The 15,900-nt window shown below is 45.2% G+C and overlaps 2 protein-coding genes across 3 annotated transcripts; both read right to left on the minus strand.

Moving 5' to 3' along the window:
- Positions 1 to 2,007: 2,007 nt before the first annotated feature.
- On the minus strand, positions 2,008 to 5,888 carry cd7al (cd7 antigen-like). Its single transcript, XM_067259443.1, has 5 exons — positions 5,753 to 5,888; positions 4,446 to 4,790; positions 3,700 to 4,068; positions 2,899 to 3,005; positions 2,008 to 2,612 (listed from the first exon to the last, which is right to left on the minus strand). The coding sequence occupies exons 1-5, from the start codon at positions 5,796 to 5,798 to the stop codon at positions 2,448 to 2,450; spliced, it is 1,032 nt and encodes a 343-aa protein (XP_067115544.1). The 5' UTR covers positions 5,799 to 5,888; the 3' UTR covers positions 2,008 to 2,447.
- Positions 5,889 to 8,857: 2,969 nt separating this feature from the next.
- znf207b (zinc finger protein 207, b) lies at positions 8,858 to 14,719 on the minus strand. Of its 2 annotated transcripts, XM_067259361.1 has the most exons (11): positions 14,584 to 14,719; positions 13,997 to 14,123; positions 13,749 to 13,887; positions 13,451 to 13,636; positions 13,162 to 13,237; positions 12,975 to 13,036; positions 12,694 to 12,833; positions 12,329 to 12,430; positions 11,343 to 11,588; positions 10,815 to 10,971; positions 8,858 to 9,712 (listed from the first exon to the last, which is right to left on the minus strand). In XM_067259361.1, exons 1-11 carry the CDS (start codon positions 14,622 to 14,624, stop codon positions 9,561 to 9,563), a joined length of 1,428 nt encoding a protein of 475 aa, XP_067115462.1. In that variant the 5' UTR covers positions 14,625 to 14,719; the 3' UTR covers positions 8,858 to 9,560. The 2 variants fall into 2 exon arrangements, with proteins under 2 accessions (XP_067115462.1, XP_067115465.1); XM_067259364.1 differs by lacking the exon at positions 12,329 to 12,430.
- Positions 14,720 to 15,900: the final 1,181 nt, after the last annotated feature.

Genomic DNA, 15,900 nt, shown 5'->3' on the forward strand with positions numbered 1-15,900 from the left:
AAATCATTGATGTGTGCTTGAAAGTCAGGTGTGTATGAATGTTTGTGCAAAAAAAAACGTGTGAGTGTGTTGGGCACATGCCTGCTGTTTTGTTCCATTCAGTATGTTGTATTTCTTTTTAAAATTCTTTTATTCAGATATGATTTTTTTTTTCTTTGTTGCTTGTTGAAAACTATATTCTGATAGACATTGTTATCTTCTAACATTGCACTGAGTGTCATCAACCCCTCACTCAGCTAATTGTAGATAAACAAGACTAAGTACTGAGGGAAGATGGTGACAATTCACGTGTTAATGTTTACTCAAGGACTTAATGGAAAAAATAGTTTTTTTTTGTTGTTCTTTTAACTGTAAAATGTTTATCTACCTTATAGTGGCTTTTATTGTTGAATAATCCCAACGAGGGTTATCATTGAGTATTGCACCATTTTGTTCTGATTATAAACAAAAAGAAATAAAAAAAAGAAAAAATAATTAAGGGAAAAAATAATCTAAGAACTGTGGCCATAGATAGTTGTAGAAGGAGTAGTAATCCCTGTTAACTTCATGGAGAATTGGAAAGGGATGATGTGGGGAGGTGAGTTTGTTACAAGACTCCCTTCAGAGGTGCCTATCTTCTCTGTTCTTGTTTTGCAAAAGCCACCTGTCGTTTACAAGCATTTCATTTGTCTGGAGTTCAAGGAAAACGGAGTTTCTAACAGGAATGTTGAAAACAACGGACAAATTCCATCTTCCATCAAATGAATATGAAAACTTGCAAAATGAAGATTTATGCTACTTTCAGAACTCTGGGATTGATCAGTGTTGAGTCGTATTTCAATTTTGATTTATCTGTTGATGTCAAAAGACTATATAACTCTGTATGTATTGATTTGATTTTGTCGTCTGTAAACAACGCAATTTGCTCACTATCTTGCACACTCATGAAAGACGTGGAGCTTGTCTCAGGAAGGCCAGGGTTCCAGAATACCAACTTCGTCATTTTGATTAGAATTTTTTTTGGTGGGAATAAAATAAGAAAAAGCATAACTCCAAGCACTGAAGGATATGGGCGAAACTGAATATGAATAACCTTTTTTTTTCAAAAAGTCCGTAGCAGTTACATATTTACCAAATAAAGGACTGAAATCAACTTCTTTTTCCAAAAAGAGAAAAAAAAAAAATTGTGCTTTACATGTAAAATTGCTTTACATTTAAATAAAAATGATCAATGGTGGTTGCTTGTCAAGACAGTGACAGGACACATGTTTATTTTCTTTGAGGTTCCATCCTGTAATGTTCAGGAGCGTCGTGCATTACTCTCCCTCTCGTCATTATTATGTTTAAACATCTGTTCCTGAGGCAGGTATTTAATGAGTTTCTTATGTGACATTGATGGTTTAGGAGACAGACTGAAGTGGAGGGAAGCTGGTTTGAAAAGGATCATGATCTATGCACAAGTAGGAAGGAGGGGGGGGGAGTCCCCGGGGCCTGACGTTCTCGAAGGCCTCCACGACCCGTGTTCAGGGTTTGACCTGTGTTTCCGTTGTTTTTTTGGTTTTTTTGAGCTCGCATTTCACAACGTTCCTTCCCCCCCTCCCTCCTCATCAACCATCATTATCGTCATCTGACTTTATGGCAAAACTTTGCATTGCATTTCGCCATGCTGTGTAATCCTTAACCAATGAGCGCTTCTCCTTCTGCTAAAGCACTGTGGGTTCTACTGAAAAAAAGCCCATGACTTCTAAGGCTGTCCGTTTTTTAAAGGGGAGGAGTATGGGGGGGTGGGGAAACGGGGGTACTTTGCCTTCTGCCTTTTCATTTTAAAAACGTTAAGGAAAATGTCTGTAACTGAGATACAAAGTTGTGGCTTTTAAATGTTGTTCTTTTCTTCCTCCTCATAGAATGTGATTGTTAATGACATACACCGGAAAAAAAATGTTTCCATTAATTATGGAGCTTCTTTCGGACTATATTAATAAATTGCAATTTTTTCTTGGCTGTTAAGACGTGTCTTACTATTGTGAATTATTTTGAATATATACCTTTATTTTTATCGTACAAAAACGGTCTTACAATTGCATGTGGAATATAATAGACAATGTTCATATAAAAAGCAGTTAAGTTATTATTGCACTCTGAAGCAAAGCCAAATACACATCCTCCCTAGAACCTACATTTAACATGGTAGTATGTACATTTTCTCTCTTCGCGTAAAATAATATTAATGCCACTGCAGTGCACATTTGAAAGCAGATAGAAGCTTATGATAGCGCACCGTCCACATTTCTTATTGACATTAAGGTGCTCCAGTTCACATTGGCACAGAGTGAAGAAGCTGTAATCCAGATCCCTGTGTGTGTGTGTGTGTGTGTGTGTGTGTGTGTGTGTGTGTGTGTGCGTTGACGAGAAGGGCTGACCTCACTTCTGACGGCACGCTCTAGGTAGAACCCCCTCAGCCCCTTGGATCACTCGTAGTGGTTCTCCTTCTTCACACCACCGTTGCTGTACAGCGAAGCATCCGTTTCCTCCAGGTGGTAAGGGGCCAGTTTACTGTTGGGTGTCCTCACCCCAACCATTTCCTCATAGATGGCAATCTGGGGTTGAGCTTTGACACGGTGGCGAGCCTTCCCCTGAGAAGTGGGAGGAAGTGTGAAGATTAAATCAGTACCATCAACAGGTGAACACGAACAGCAAGTGAGACCTTTCGAGTTTCCTATGTGAAACTAGACAGGCGTGCAAAGTTCAACGTTCTGAAATGTGTTATTGGCAAAGAAAGCATCACGTCAAGACCTCACCAAGCAACCGTCACATTGTCTACTCTATATCTGAATTTAAAAACGCTGTATGTATATACGTGCATGACACAGCAGGAAACTTTGTTGATATCATTTATAATCATGTAAAAGTCCTACTCACTCGATAGACCATCAACAAGACCAACAGGACGATGAGGAGTAACAGGCCAACGGCTGCAAAGGTGGCGTACAGTAAGGTGGAGTAGCTTGAACACTGGCAGTTACCATCTGGGAAGACAAAAAAAGCCACATGGTCTGACTAACAGGGCCGCTTAGACACCCAGAAAATACAGCAAGCCATCGCTTCAATTCGGACCTGTTTATACAGTGACAACCAATTCACCATCGGAAAATCTGTTACTCTATAAGCCAGATTGCATTTTTTTTTTAAGTGGTCTTCTTTGGCAAGTAGGTTACTGTGAAGGTGCCTTAAACAGAAGTGCATAAAAACCATAAAAACATTTAGACGTGACCTCGCTCCAGTACACCTGACTCAAATGAATGGGTCGTTATCAAGCCTAGCAGAACACTGATCACCGTTCATTTGAATCAGGTGTGTTGGAGCATGGAAACATCTAGAGCATACCAGACAGTATAGGCTCTGAGGGCCAGGGTTGAAGAGCACTGACCAAGAAAACACCAACCCTGCTGTCAAGCTATAATGGTGGCAGTTGTACCACCACACCTGACATTTAGTCACACATTCTTTCTGAAGTCTAACATACACCAAGCGCTTGTGGACAAACAGGTTTTAGGAAAGAGAAAAAGGTTAACGTGGGGGGGAAAAAACATGTTCAGATATGGAAGGAGCAGTTGATTAAACGCACGAAACGACCGGGAAAGCAACAAAGCACTTGTCCTATTGTGACTTGTGTGCCTACGAACAAGTCCTATGTCCCCCAAGCCGTACGACATGACCCACCTTGCACCGACACAAAGTAGGCCTGCATCCCTAGCGTGGTGCTGTGGTCGGGCTTGTCTGGAAGCAGCAGCTCGCAGCTGTACAGAGCGCTGTCCTCGGGCTTCAGGTGGAGCAGGGTGAGGTTGTAGGCCAGCCCGCTGGGCACCGTGCCCAGGTGGAGCCTCTCCGCGGGGAACGGGGAGGAGGTCTGGCTGTCCGGGGGCCGCTTGGAGTGGAACAGCACCTCCGCCTCGTCCTGGCCCTGCCGTCGCCTCTTCAGACTCACCCCCTCCATGGGCCCCGTCCCCCCGTGCGGGGTGAGGCAGGGGAGCGAGGCCGAGCCCCCCGCGCAGGCCTTTATCAGCCCTACGTCCAGAGAGTCTGTGACATCTCCGGCAGGAAGGAACAGACAGGGATGCTTACTCCTGCTCTGGCTGGAGTTGGGGGGGGGGGGGGGTTGGCCCTGGGGCCACGGAGGGGGGGAACAAGAGGAAGGCTATTCTTGCGAGGAAGCAACTGCAGGACGCATGATAAAGAGGCCCCAGCGGTCTAAATGACTTCTCGCAACAACAACAAAAAAAACACACCGTCCAAGTGAAGCTACAACACAAGACTCGCACAGAGGAAGTGCCACTGATGTGTGAATAAGTCTCTTGGTACAGTGAAAGTACCAAGTCAAGTACGAAATACAAGTTTGCTACTGATAAACTATTATTAAAAAAAAACGACAGCAGGCCACCTGCGAAAGAAACACAGGAGATGCTTACCTGCGTCCGAAACGTGGAGGAAGTACTCCGTCTCGCCGGGGACGTCCTTGTACAGGATGCCGTCGATGGTGAACACGCAGTAGTAGAGGTCCGAGTCTCGGCCCTGGAGCTGGGCGAGGGAGACTTCCACCTGCCTACTTTCAGGTTTTCCCTTCACGTCGATGCGCTGCTCGTTATTGGGGAAGTGGGGCGCGTTGGAGTTTGACAGATACATGACTTTGCCGGGCTGGAGCCACTTGCGGTAGAGGCCGAGGCCAATGACTTTCTCGGAGGTGTTCTTGTGCACGCATGGAAGGATGGCAGAATCACCCTTGCTTTTGTTCAGGACCTGGACTTCACCACACACTAGAAGAGGAAAGACAAAATCATCAGTTTCTGACTATGAAGTTATCTTAACCCTCGTGCTGCCTTCGGGTCACATGACCCAAAGGTTCATAACGAACCATCGTTGTGTTTACCCAATTTTACCCAATACAAATACAAATTAAAATAATTTTCTTTTAACCTTTGCAATGTGGGGGGTCTGAGACAGCCTAGCTGTTAAAAGAAAATGCTTCACTTTGTCTTTGTATGCGGTAAATCTGTCGCAATACGACGGTGGGTCACAATGACTGATGGGTCAGAATGACCCGAAGATAACACAAGGGTTAAGAACTTTGGTGCTAGCACACGGTCGAAGGGGTCACCACCCCCAGGGTTAGTTGGGGCCAATCCTAAAGGAAACATGAGTCATTCTGTCATTCCCTTTTAGTGTTGGTAGTAACAGTTGTAAGTAGTAAAAAAATATAAATTATATCACTAACACAGTAACCCGATTCATCCATTCAAGACTTTTAATCAAATACTCCCCCCCAACTGAGGGGTTTAACCCTTTGATACACAACATGGGTCTAAAGTGACCCGACGGAGTTTACATTTTCTATATCTTGGCAATAAATTAATTTAATCATTTAGTATTCCAGGTATTCAATTAAATTGCTTTTAATCATCAAGTCCTTATTTTCATTTCTTTCTTTCTTTATGAATAAAAATCATTTTTGTATTACTACCCCTATAATGCACAGCAAAAACAAGATACTTAATGAATATCTAGAATATTAAATAATTAAATTAATTGATTTCAAAAGACATGGCAAAGAAACAGCTATACATTTATATCATAGGAAAATGAATGCAGGTCGTTTTAGACCCATGTTGTGCATTAGAAGGGGTTTGCATCTTGTGTATCAAAGGGTTAATAAAATGTAGTTATGTAATAAAATGTGCATTCATTCCAAACCATAATCAGGTGTATATTCAGTACTTACCAAGCACAGCAAACGTGAGGATCAGCGTGCCAGCAATCGCCCTCATTGTCTCTACTACACTTTCACTAACGCATCAAATAAGAAGCAGGCATTCAGTGACATCAGGGAGCTGGGCTTCAAGGACTTTTGATGACAGGAGTGGGGTGGAGGAAGAGTTTATTGCATGTGAGGTAACTGAAGCGTGGGGCTGGCTTTCTGGTAGAGGAACTACCTGACAAGCACCACTGACAAGCCTCAGCCCAACAGGAAGTGGGGGCGCAATGTAGCGCAGACGAAAACCAAGTGAGCTCGGGAGCTTACTTGAAACCTAGGGGTATGTTAATACAGCGCTACCTGCAACAATGGCGGACAGATCATCCAGTCCCATAAATGTAATATTTTCGGCTAAATAATTGATTTAAAAAAATTATGACAGCATTGTTTTGTGCTCTACACAGTCCTGTACATATGTATTTGCAACCATGTTCTTAATTGAAACTTTTGCAACCATGTTCTTAATTGAAACTTTTTTTTTTATCGCTAGTTTGCTACGCTAAGCGTTACATTGCTGATTTGCACAACAGTCACGCATTTCTCTGATTATCCTTGAATGGACTCCATGCATGTCTAGTTTTAATTAAACTATTAGCAGCGAATTTCAAACGAATTTCGTTTGATATCAGTGCATAACACTATTGCTTTGGAGACATCGATATACGTAACCGTAACCAAGTGGTGTCTCATTTCATAGGGCTATGTAGCCCTTACCCCTCAGTTTAGAGACAAGGGCTAGGGGTAAGGCGTAGGGCTAAGACAGAGTATTGGGATTCGGCCTAAGAGTTCCAATATGTCACATTCACTCACAGTTATGGTGCATCTCACTTTCTTGTCATAGAGCTTGTAGTCTAGACTTCAGTGCTACTAAGATTTTCACATTGTGTACAAATATGTGTACAGAGAAATAACTAATTACAGCATTAACAAACTAATTAACTGTTTTTGGAATACATTAATTTTCCTTTCATTCTTTTCGAAAAACGAGAGCGCTGGACGCTCACAAATTGCTTCGAATAAAAGGACATTTCATCAACTCAGACTTGTGATCCCACCCACCACCCTGAGCGGGAAATCCCCCTGAAAACAGAAGCTCCTCTCCCACGTGACACCGGGGCTTGATTACCACATGGCAATCGTGACAGACGTTACTTCACTGACCAATGTGACAGACATGACACCTCCGCATGCACGTGCTCTGCAAACATGTGAAGCTTGCCATGTCTTACATGAATGGCAGCAGGCTACATATTGAGATGTCATGCTTAAGGTGTAGGGGGTCAGATGGCTGAGCGGTTAGGGAATGGGGCTACCAATCAGAAGGTTGCTGGTTCAATTCCCAGCCATGAGAAATGACGTGGCCCTGGGCAAGGCACTTTACCCTACTTGCCTTGGGGGAATGTCCCTGTACTTAATGTAAGTCGCTCTGGATAAGAGCATCTGCTAAAAGACTAAATGTAAGGTGCAATAATTGACCCCCACCCCCTCCTTGCCCTCCAAAACACACATTACAACAAGAGAATACAAGGCACTATGCCATCTAGTGGCATGCTACTTCAGAATAGCGCAGACACGCATGCACTGGCTTCAACAATGACACATCCCATAATATGGTTAAGTATGCAAACCCTTTATTCATATAGTATAGGCATTCAAACATAGTACTTTGATCAAACACATTAGTACTTCGACAGTATACCGGTGACAACCCAAGTCACCCACAACAACGTCCAATCAGCTTCAAGATGTAATATCGAATTCGTACCGAGTCTACAATGTCTGGACAACGGCGGCTGAGAAAGTTGTTTAATGTGTCGAGTGCAATTTACAACTAGTAGTACGAAGATAGCTAACATTTTGAAGTTGTGTCTTTTCATTCTTTTGTTTGGCATGTCTTGAGATCTTTCTAGGTGGGTGTCAATGCATATCAATACATAACAGCAAATATATAAATAACTAAATAAAATGCTCTCATTTCTATGGTGTGAATTCCCATGAATGCATCTAATCACAACTTGACCCATCAGTCAAAAGTTCCTTTGTGATTTCTACATGGTTGAATCCAATAATAATCTACTATCAAATGTCAATCTGGGTTGTGTGTACTGGTCAACTGGACTAGTCAAACGTGGCTATGACTGCCCTTATGACAGACTACTTACCCAATGAGAGTGAACATTTGTTTCCAGAGAATTTGCCCTCCTGAGTGCTTCAACGACAGACAGGAACATAAAGGCAAGCATGGAACTCCACACAAATACATGTGACACGTTTCAATAAAGGTGTACATTCACATTCTTAAACTTTGGATCATAAAACAAAGACATCGTTTAATGGTGTCAGATAACTCAGAAATCTCCCACAACATGTAAGTCCAGGGGTTATAGGAGACAGCCACTCTAGAATACAACATAGGGTACTTACAGGATAAACTGACCTGTCATGCCAGGTGGCTTGCTTTTTAGGCTGAAAGGCAGATAAAGATGACATATCACATATCATCTGGCCACGCCCCCTACATGTCATGTGCTCTAGGTGACAAAGACATAGCAGTAGAAGAAGGGGGGCAACATTAGACTCGTTCCACCGGGTTCTGATAGCATCACGCAAGAACCATTCATTGGTTTAGCTCGACAATTGATTCATTCATGTCCCCTGGGTGTGTCTGTGGCTAATGACAATTTCTGAAGAAATACTTTGCAGAAAGATCTCATTGCCACCATGTCAACAACTTTAGGTTCTCATTCTATATTAGGTCTATTGGAAGTGGCAATTTCTAAGTTAATGACACGCTCTTTTTTTTTAAATAATTATAATTACATTCTACAGTAAAGAAAGAAAGTAGGTCATGCACCCAGAGGACATGAGCAATTGATGTGAAGGCCAAATCTGACTGAAAGTTCTCTCTCTGTCAACCGCACTAACATGCACGGCGCATCATGACAGCCAGGACAAATGATCTTGATGTGCACAAGCCCAAATCTTAAGGGAAACTTCTCCAGTAGATCTAAAGTCTAATAACGGTACAAACCTTCATGCCGCCTCCCATCCACAGGCCAGGAAAAACCAGCATTGGATTTTAAGTGGGTTTTATTACAACAGAAGAGTTTTAAAACAATACAGAAGATAGCACACAGTTTTCTTTTACCCTTTTTTGATCATGGAATAATAAACCTGAAAAAGGAATCAAGCTAGAGGCTGGAACAGGGACATGACTACCTAAACAGTTGGAATCATCACAGTCATCAGAGACCCTCACCAACCATAGTTGGGGACTTGGAGTCCAACAGCACCTAAACATGCTGTGAGGGCCTCAGCCAATTAACAAAAAAAAAACACAAACAAAAAAGAAAGAAAGAAATAATCATATATTTACAGGAACTTGCCTTTCGTAAGGGGTTGGTACGCTCATGTTACTCCAGCAGCTTCAAAACAATATGAACCATATTTTAAACACACATCTACAAACCTGAGTGAAACATGAAAGAATCATGTACATGCGTCAGATTACTTAGGTTGGCGTCAAAGTTGTGTGGTGTTTGAGTTACTTCCCTAACCCCCAATAAAAGATGTCAATGTTAATGTCCGTGTGTTGCAAACATGTATTTTGTAGCTTTTTTTTTGTTTAAATTGTTTTTCTTCACCGTCACTGGTCTTTAAAGCTCATTGGCTTGGGCTAGGTTTGTTTGTTTTTAAAAGCAACAAGTTGAGAAAAGGTTTAACCTCCAAACCTAGTGAAGGGGGGGGTTGGGGCGATGGTGGTGTTGCTGGAGTTTCAGTAGCGCCCAGCTGGAGACATGACGGGGGGCCTCATGCCCATGGGAGGGCCTCCCTGGTAGGGGGGCACCATGGGAGGGCCCTGCCCATACGGGGGCATGCCTCCGGGCATGTAGCCCTGCATGGCCTGGGGGGGAGCCCCATACTGACCTAGGGGACAGAGACACGCTGTCAGACACGCTCAACTCAAACACAATCGAAAACTGTGTCAACGGCTGCACACACCAACAACCTTGAAAACGCATGCAGACGGCAAAGCTGGTGAAACGGGCCAAAAGCTTGGCATTTTTAATTAATCTAGTATCTCAGAGCATCCATCAAGTAGTACCAAGTATCTTAGTATCAAGTAACTTGGAACATTAAGGCCCAGCTTTCCAGACATGGATCAAGCCTAGTCCTAGCCCAAACACCCTTTCAATGGAGATTATCTTCAACCTCATCTCTCTCTTACTTTAGGACTAAGCTTAATCCATGTCTGGAAGACTGGGCCCAGGTAACCTAGCAGCTTGTGAGTTTGGAACCCAGTGTGGACCAGGCCCAGGTAACCTAGCAGCTTGTGAGTTTGGAACCCAGTGTGGACCAGGCCCAGGTAACCTAGCAGCTTGTGAGTTTGGAACCCAGTGTGGACCAGGCCCAGGTAACCTAGCAGCTTGTGAGTTTGGAACCCAGTGTGGACCAGGCCCAGGTAACCTAGCAGCTTGTGAGTTTGGAACCCAGTGTGGACCAGGCCCAGGTAACCTAGCAGCTTGTGAGTTTGGAACCCAGTGTGGACCAGGCCCAGGTAACCTAGCAGCTTGTGAGTTTGGAACCCAGTGTGGACCAGGCCCAGGTAACCTAGCAGCTTGTGAGTTTGGAACCCAGTGTGGACCAGGCCCAGGTAACCTAGCAGCTTGTGAGTTTGGAACCCAGTGTGGACCAGGCCCAGGTAACCTAGCAGCTTGTGAGTTTGGAACCCAGTGTGGACCAGGCCCAGGTAACCTAGCAGCTTGTGAGTTTGGAACCCAGTGTGGACCAGGCCCAGGTAACCTAGCAGCTTGTGAGTTTGGAACCCAGTGTGGACCAGGCCCAGGTAACCTAGCAGCTTGTGAGTTTGGAACCCAGTGTGGACCAGGCCCAGGTAACCTAGCAGCTTGTGAGTTTGGAACCCAGTGTGGACCAGGCCCAGGTAACCTAGCAGCTTGTGAGTTTGGAACCCAGTGTGGACCAGGCCCAGGTCCCTTCCTTCCAGCCGGGGTGCGGCTGAGGCTCTTACCATGCATGGGGTGCCTCATGCCCGGCTGCTGTGGGGGGATGCCCTGCTGAGGGGGCATCATGCCGCCCACGGCCGCCACGGGCGGCGCCGACAGGTGCACCTGCCCGGCCCGGGGGAGGTTACGCTGGTACCGGGGCAACTGTGCCCGTCTCTCTTCCTGTTGGAGGGAGAGACAAGAGCCGGGAGGGCACGCTCAGACTGAGGGCTACGTGGCTGTCTCCCTTGGCAGTGCAAGGACAAACACCAAGCAAGTACATGTACCCAAGTTCTAGTTGACACATTACTTAGTCAAAAAGTAGGGTGCATTCGATTTGAGCTCACAGGACACGCCAGATGGGTGGGGGTGGGTTCATTTTTACCTCCTATTTTTTGATCCATGATCATCATCAAGACTATAACGACCCCACCCATTCGGTGTACCCAGTGATCTCAAATCCAGCAACGACTGTCTTAATCACAAGGAAAGGGGTAACCTTGTCATACATTACTTACTGTGAAAGGGCAAAACGCAACGCTCAAGCAACTTACCAGCGAGATATCCTCATCAGGGTGGATCAACTTACTGGTTGCACTCGTGGTGGTGAGGGTGGCAGGCTTACTGGACACTGTGGCCGGGGGCTTGGCCACAGTGCTGCTAGAGGGGTTGGAGGAGGAAGAGGTAGAGGAGGAAGAGGCAGAGGGCTGGGTATAGGCAGGGAAGGTGGCTTTGGGAGGGTCGGAGGCTGCCGCGCTGTGGGGGTTGGTGCCCGCCGCTCCTGGGGCAGTCTGCTGGGCCTGGAGAGGAGAGAGGGAGGGAGGGGAGAACAGTAAGATGGGCTGGCGACATCATCCAGCTGTGGGCAGAGCGTGTGGTCCAGAGATGGTGTCAAAAAGCATTTTAGCACTTTTTTCTGCACAAAAACTAAAAACGCCTTTTCGGCAGTGCCAAGCACACTGCACGAGCGCTATTGTAAGCAGCATGGATCTGTTCTACATCCGAGTGAGTGGGAAGCCCCAAAACTTAAGCTATCATCACGTCGTCAGTTCACCATTTTGTCATTGGATCGGGGTGGGGGGAGAGGTGCCAAAAAAGGCCTAAAATCCTCATGTCAGCCCTTTGTGAAGTAGAGAAGGGCGAAACATTTGGACGCCTGCCAGTTTGCGTAACGCACTGAAGCAACCAAACCCAGCTGTTACACAAGACGAGGCAACCATGATGAAATCAGGTGGCGAAAACAGGGGAAATGTTTTTGTGTTGGGTTTAAAAAACAAAAAAAACAAAAAAACTGATTAAACAATTCCACCATCTTCCTCATGTCTTAGTAGCATTGGGTAACGCAACAAAAAAAAAACATGCAGAGGCCACTCGACAACTACGAGGCCTTCTTTGAGGCGCGTCAAGGCAGTCTAGCCTATGTGAAAACACATGTCATCATTACAGCCTCAGCTAAGCGTCTACAGCCAGGCCGAGTTAATCATTAGCTGCATGCCACTAGAGCCGTGCGGTGTGGCTGGGTGGCCTCCTGCCTGCGTACTTGTGCCGGGTTAGAGAACAGAGCCTGAGAGGGGGCAGACTGAGGGTCTGCAGACTGAGGGTCTGCAGGAGGAGGCGCTGTGCTTGGAGTGTGAGAGCCCATCTGCAGCAGAGAGAGAGAGGAGGAGAAAGGGTGTGAGCGAGTACGTCCACACCTGGGTCAGGGGATAAGAGGTGAACTTGAGGAATGGGAAGAAAAATTTGTATCCATGGTCGTTTTGGGGGACCTGAGCAGTCAGTTCAGTTGACCGACTCATTTAGGAAGCACTTTGTGCCACAAACAGGAAGTGACTGGCGCCAAACTGCTCGCGACAGACAGGAGTTAAGACATTGGGGAGCCCCAAGCAGTTCCTTCTCCACGCCCACCTGTACGGCACTGGGGAACAGGGGTTTGGTGACGGCGGGCTGGGCGACGGCGACTGCCGGCCGGGCCGGCATCCCTGCTACTGTGGGCGGCTGGGCCATGTGGGGCATCCCAGGCCTGTGGGCCATGTGGGGCGGCATTCCTGAGGGAAGAAGGACGGACTCTGGTTAGACTCAGGTTAAACTCAGGTTAGGCACAATAACAGTGTTTAGCAACTAAAAGCAAGGGAAATAAACCCACTATGTTTAAAACTTGGAAAAAAAATATGTAGAACAGTGCTCACCTGGAGGCATGCCGGGCATCCCTGACATCATAGGGGGCATCATCCCTCCCATTGACATCATCCTACGACAACACATCACCCGCAAAGCTTTTAGAACACGCCACTGACTCACTACATACTGGCAAAGAATCTCACATGTACGGATCAAAACGGATGGGCTTCCCCAGAAGGTTGGCTCGGTACTCACCCGTGAGGCATGCCGTGCATCCCAGGGGGCATCCCGTGCATCATCGGGGGCATGCCTGGCATCATGGGTGGCATACCTGAACCAGGAGGAGGGGTGGGGGGGGGAAGAGTAATTAGCGCCAGAGTGCCAGCCAATTTACCGTCTTCCTTTCCCCAACTCCTGCACGAGGAGCCTTAACTTTGGAGCGTGGATGTCTAGCATGATTCTCTACTTCCGATTAAGATTCTGATGCACACACATCTTCCCCAGGGAGCAAGCCCTCAGGTGGGAAGCGAGCGACCGTGCGTACCTGAGTAGTTCCCTGGCGGCATGCCCGGACCCCCAGACCCGGGGGGCATGCCGGGCTGGCCCATGGCCGGTGCGTAGCCCGGCTGGGGCTGAGCGGCGGCGGGCTGCTGGAACGAGGGCCCCGGTTCATCGTCGTCGTCAAACTCGTCCGAGTCGTCCGGGTTGTTCTGTTTCTTCTTCTGGCTCTCTGGGGGGTTCAGTGAGGAAATGACACGTTTGGCTCAGGGTGCTGCCCCGCCCCCGCAAAAAAATCTCTCCCTACGTGAGACGTACATGAGAGAGGTTGGTGTTCTGCGTACCTTGCGATTTCTGTTCCAATGTCCGTCGTCTTTCCTGCATGTCTTTTTCTGGAATTCCCTCCATGCCGTAAATCTCCAGCTCTATGTCTATCCTTCCAGGGATGGCATTTGGAACCCCGTCGATAGTTTCTTTATGAACCTGAAAAGCCAAACAACGTCACAACCATGTTAACAGCGCTTGCGTATAAGCAATGTACAGGAAGGCTACTTGTTACGCTAAAGTAATAGAATGTCAAACGTATACCAACCTGCATGCAGTGAATAGCCAGACCTGGACCCGTGTACAATTTCTTGTGACATATGTGGCACTTGAAATGTTTAGCCTTTTGGTGTTGAATGAGAATCTTCTCATCGTCAAAATCTCGGTTACAATACCTAGGAAATTGAGGTCAAGGATATAAACTAGGCCTACATTAGCAACACTGGTTTAAACGGATACTTGGGGTCAAACGCCATTACGACATAGGCTCCACTTAAACAATGTTTGCCACAAACACAGTGCCTCATGCTAACTAACGTGCGTGGCTATGGTAATGCTAACTAAATTGCTAACGGTATATGTATTTCGGCTTCATTTTGGTTCATAATACCATCAATGCATTTTGTGAAGGACGGATATACATGGCTTGAATAAACAATAAATAGCCTTTCATTTGTATAGTGGGTTAAATTGCTAGACAACATGGATTACCCTTCTCAAACAATAACGCTAGTTAGCTAAACACAGACTGTCTAATGAGGCCTAGCAAGAGTTAGCAATCCACAATAGCTAGCTGTACGACATCCTTTTCCATTTGATTCATATTTGAGCTTTGTTCAACAAACCAAAGGATACCAGCACCATGGCTTCATCTGCTTCTTCTTCTTCCGTCCCATTTTGTTGAGTATTCAAGAAGTTGTCGAACAAATAAACACTAAAATCCTATCGTATTATCTGGTGAAGAATAGCGACATGCTGCTTGTGACAACGCCGAAAATGGCGCTACCAGGATGAAGCCAGCCCCAATAAGGAATTCAATTTCCGGTTGACTTGAACAATTTCAAAAAATTAATATCTTGGTCAAAAAAACAAAATTCTCTCGTGAGGAGTTAGGCTTTGGCCAGGAAGAAAAATACACTGCATACTGTTATAATAACAGACACAATATGACAAGACGTATGGAACCACCCCTTGAAGCCTTTTTAAATCATTTATATTTTAACTTCTTATATCTTTGTTTAAATAAAACGTTGTCCATTTTCGGGGACAGAAAAAAAAAGTAAACAATTTTCTTTTACCTTTGTCGTTTTTTGTGTGTGCGTGTAATTTCTTGACAACAGTGGCTTAAGTTATATCACGATTTATTTACCCCTGTCTAATAAAAGACATAATACGGACATCTGTTTATGTAATTTCTTAATTTCTTATATTTATGTAATATCCAACTGCTCTTTACGTCGATCCTATGCTATCCTTCCGTTCCGTTGGTGAGAAATGGTTAAATCCAACCTGGAAGTGGTTTCCGCCACTAACGCTAAATTCTGTTCTGGCACATTTCAGACAATTCTGTTATTTTGATAGCATTCAAGGCTTATGTAGTACCCCCACATTCCACACGAAGGCGACCGCGTGTTACTTTTCATGGACATAAGGTCCATTTTTCTGTACTAATGTTTTTATATACTAGTTTATAAACAAATGTTCAGCTGTGCCACCTTTATAGACGTATTGCATTCCTATTGTTGGCCATGCGTTCCCTTTGTCTAGTAGAAAGGACAGCTTTTCACACACACCTTTTCCCAGGTAGCCTAAATGATGGCTGTGACATGAAATAGAACATTTAATGCCTTCTAATGCATTTTTCATTTTATGCATTCAGAGCTGCTGCTCTTTATGAGTGACCTAGTCCATAATATCTGCTGCGACAGGATCGCTTTGATGAATTACAGCCGACTCGTGTCCACACGCATTTCATTTTTTTTTGTTGCATTCATCACTTTTGACGTCCCGTTTCCTCAAAAGCGCTGCAACAACACATTAAATATAGCACACAAAATATATATGTAAACATTACTTTCAAGTTAATCCGTTTTTTGGGGACAAAACCTGCCTTATAGCCTACAAGACTTTACTTTCTGCAACAGGCGGGTAAGACTGTCCTCAACCACAAAA

The sequence above is a fragment of the Osmerus mordax genome, chromosome 21 (genome assembly GCF_038355195.1).
Source record: "Osmerus mordax isolate fOsmMor3 chromosome 21, fOsmMor3.pri, whole genome shotgun sequence".
Lineage (NCBI taxonomy): Eukaryota > Metazoa > Chordata > Actinopteri > Osmeriformes > Osmeridae > Osmerus > Osmerus mordax.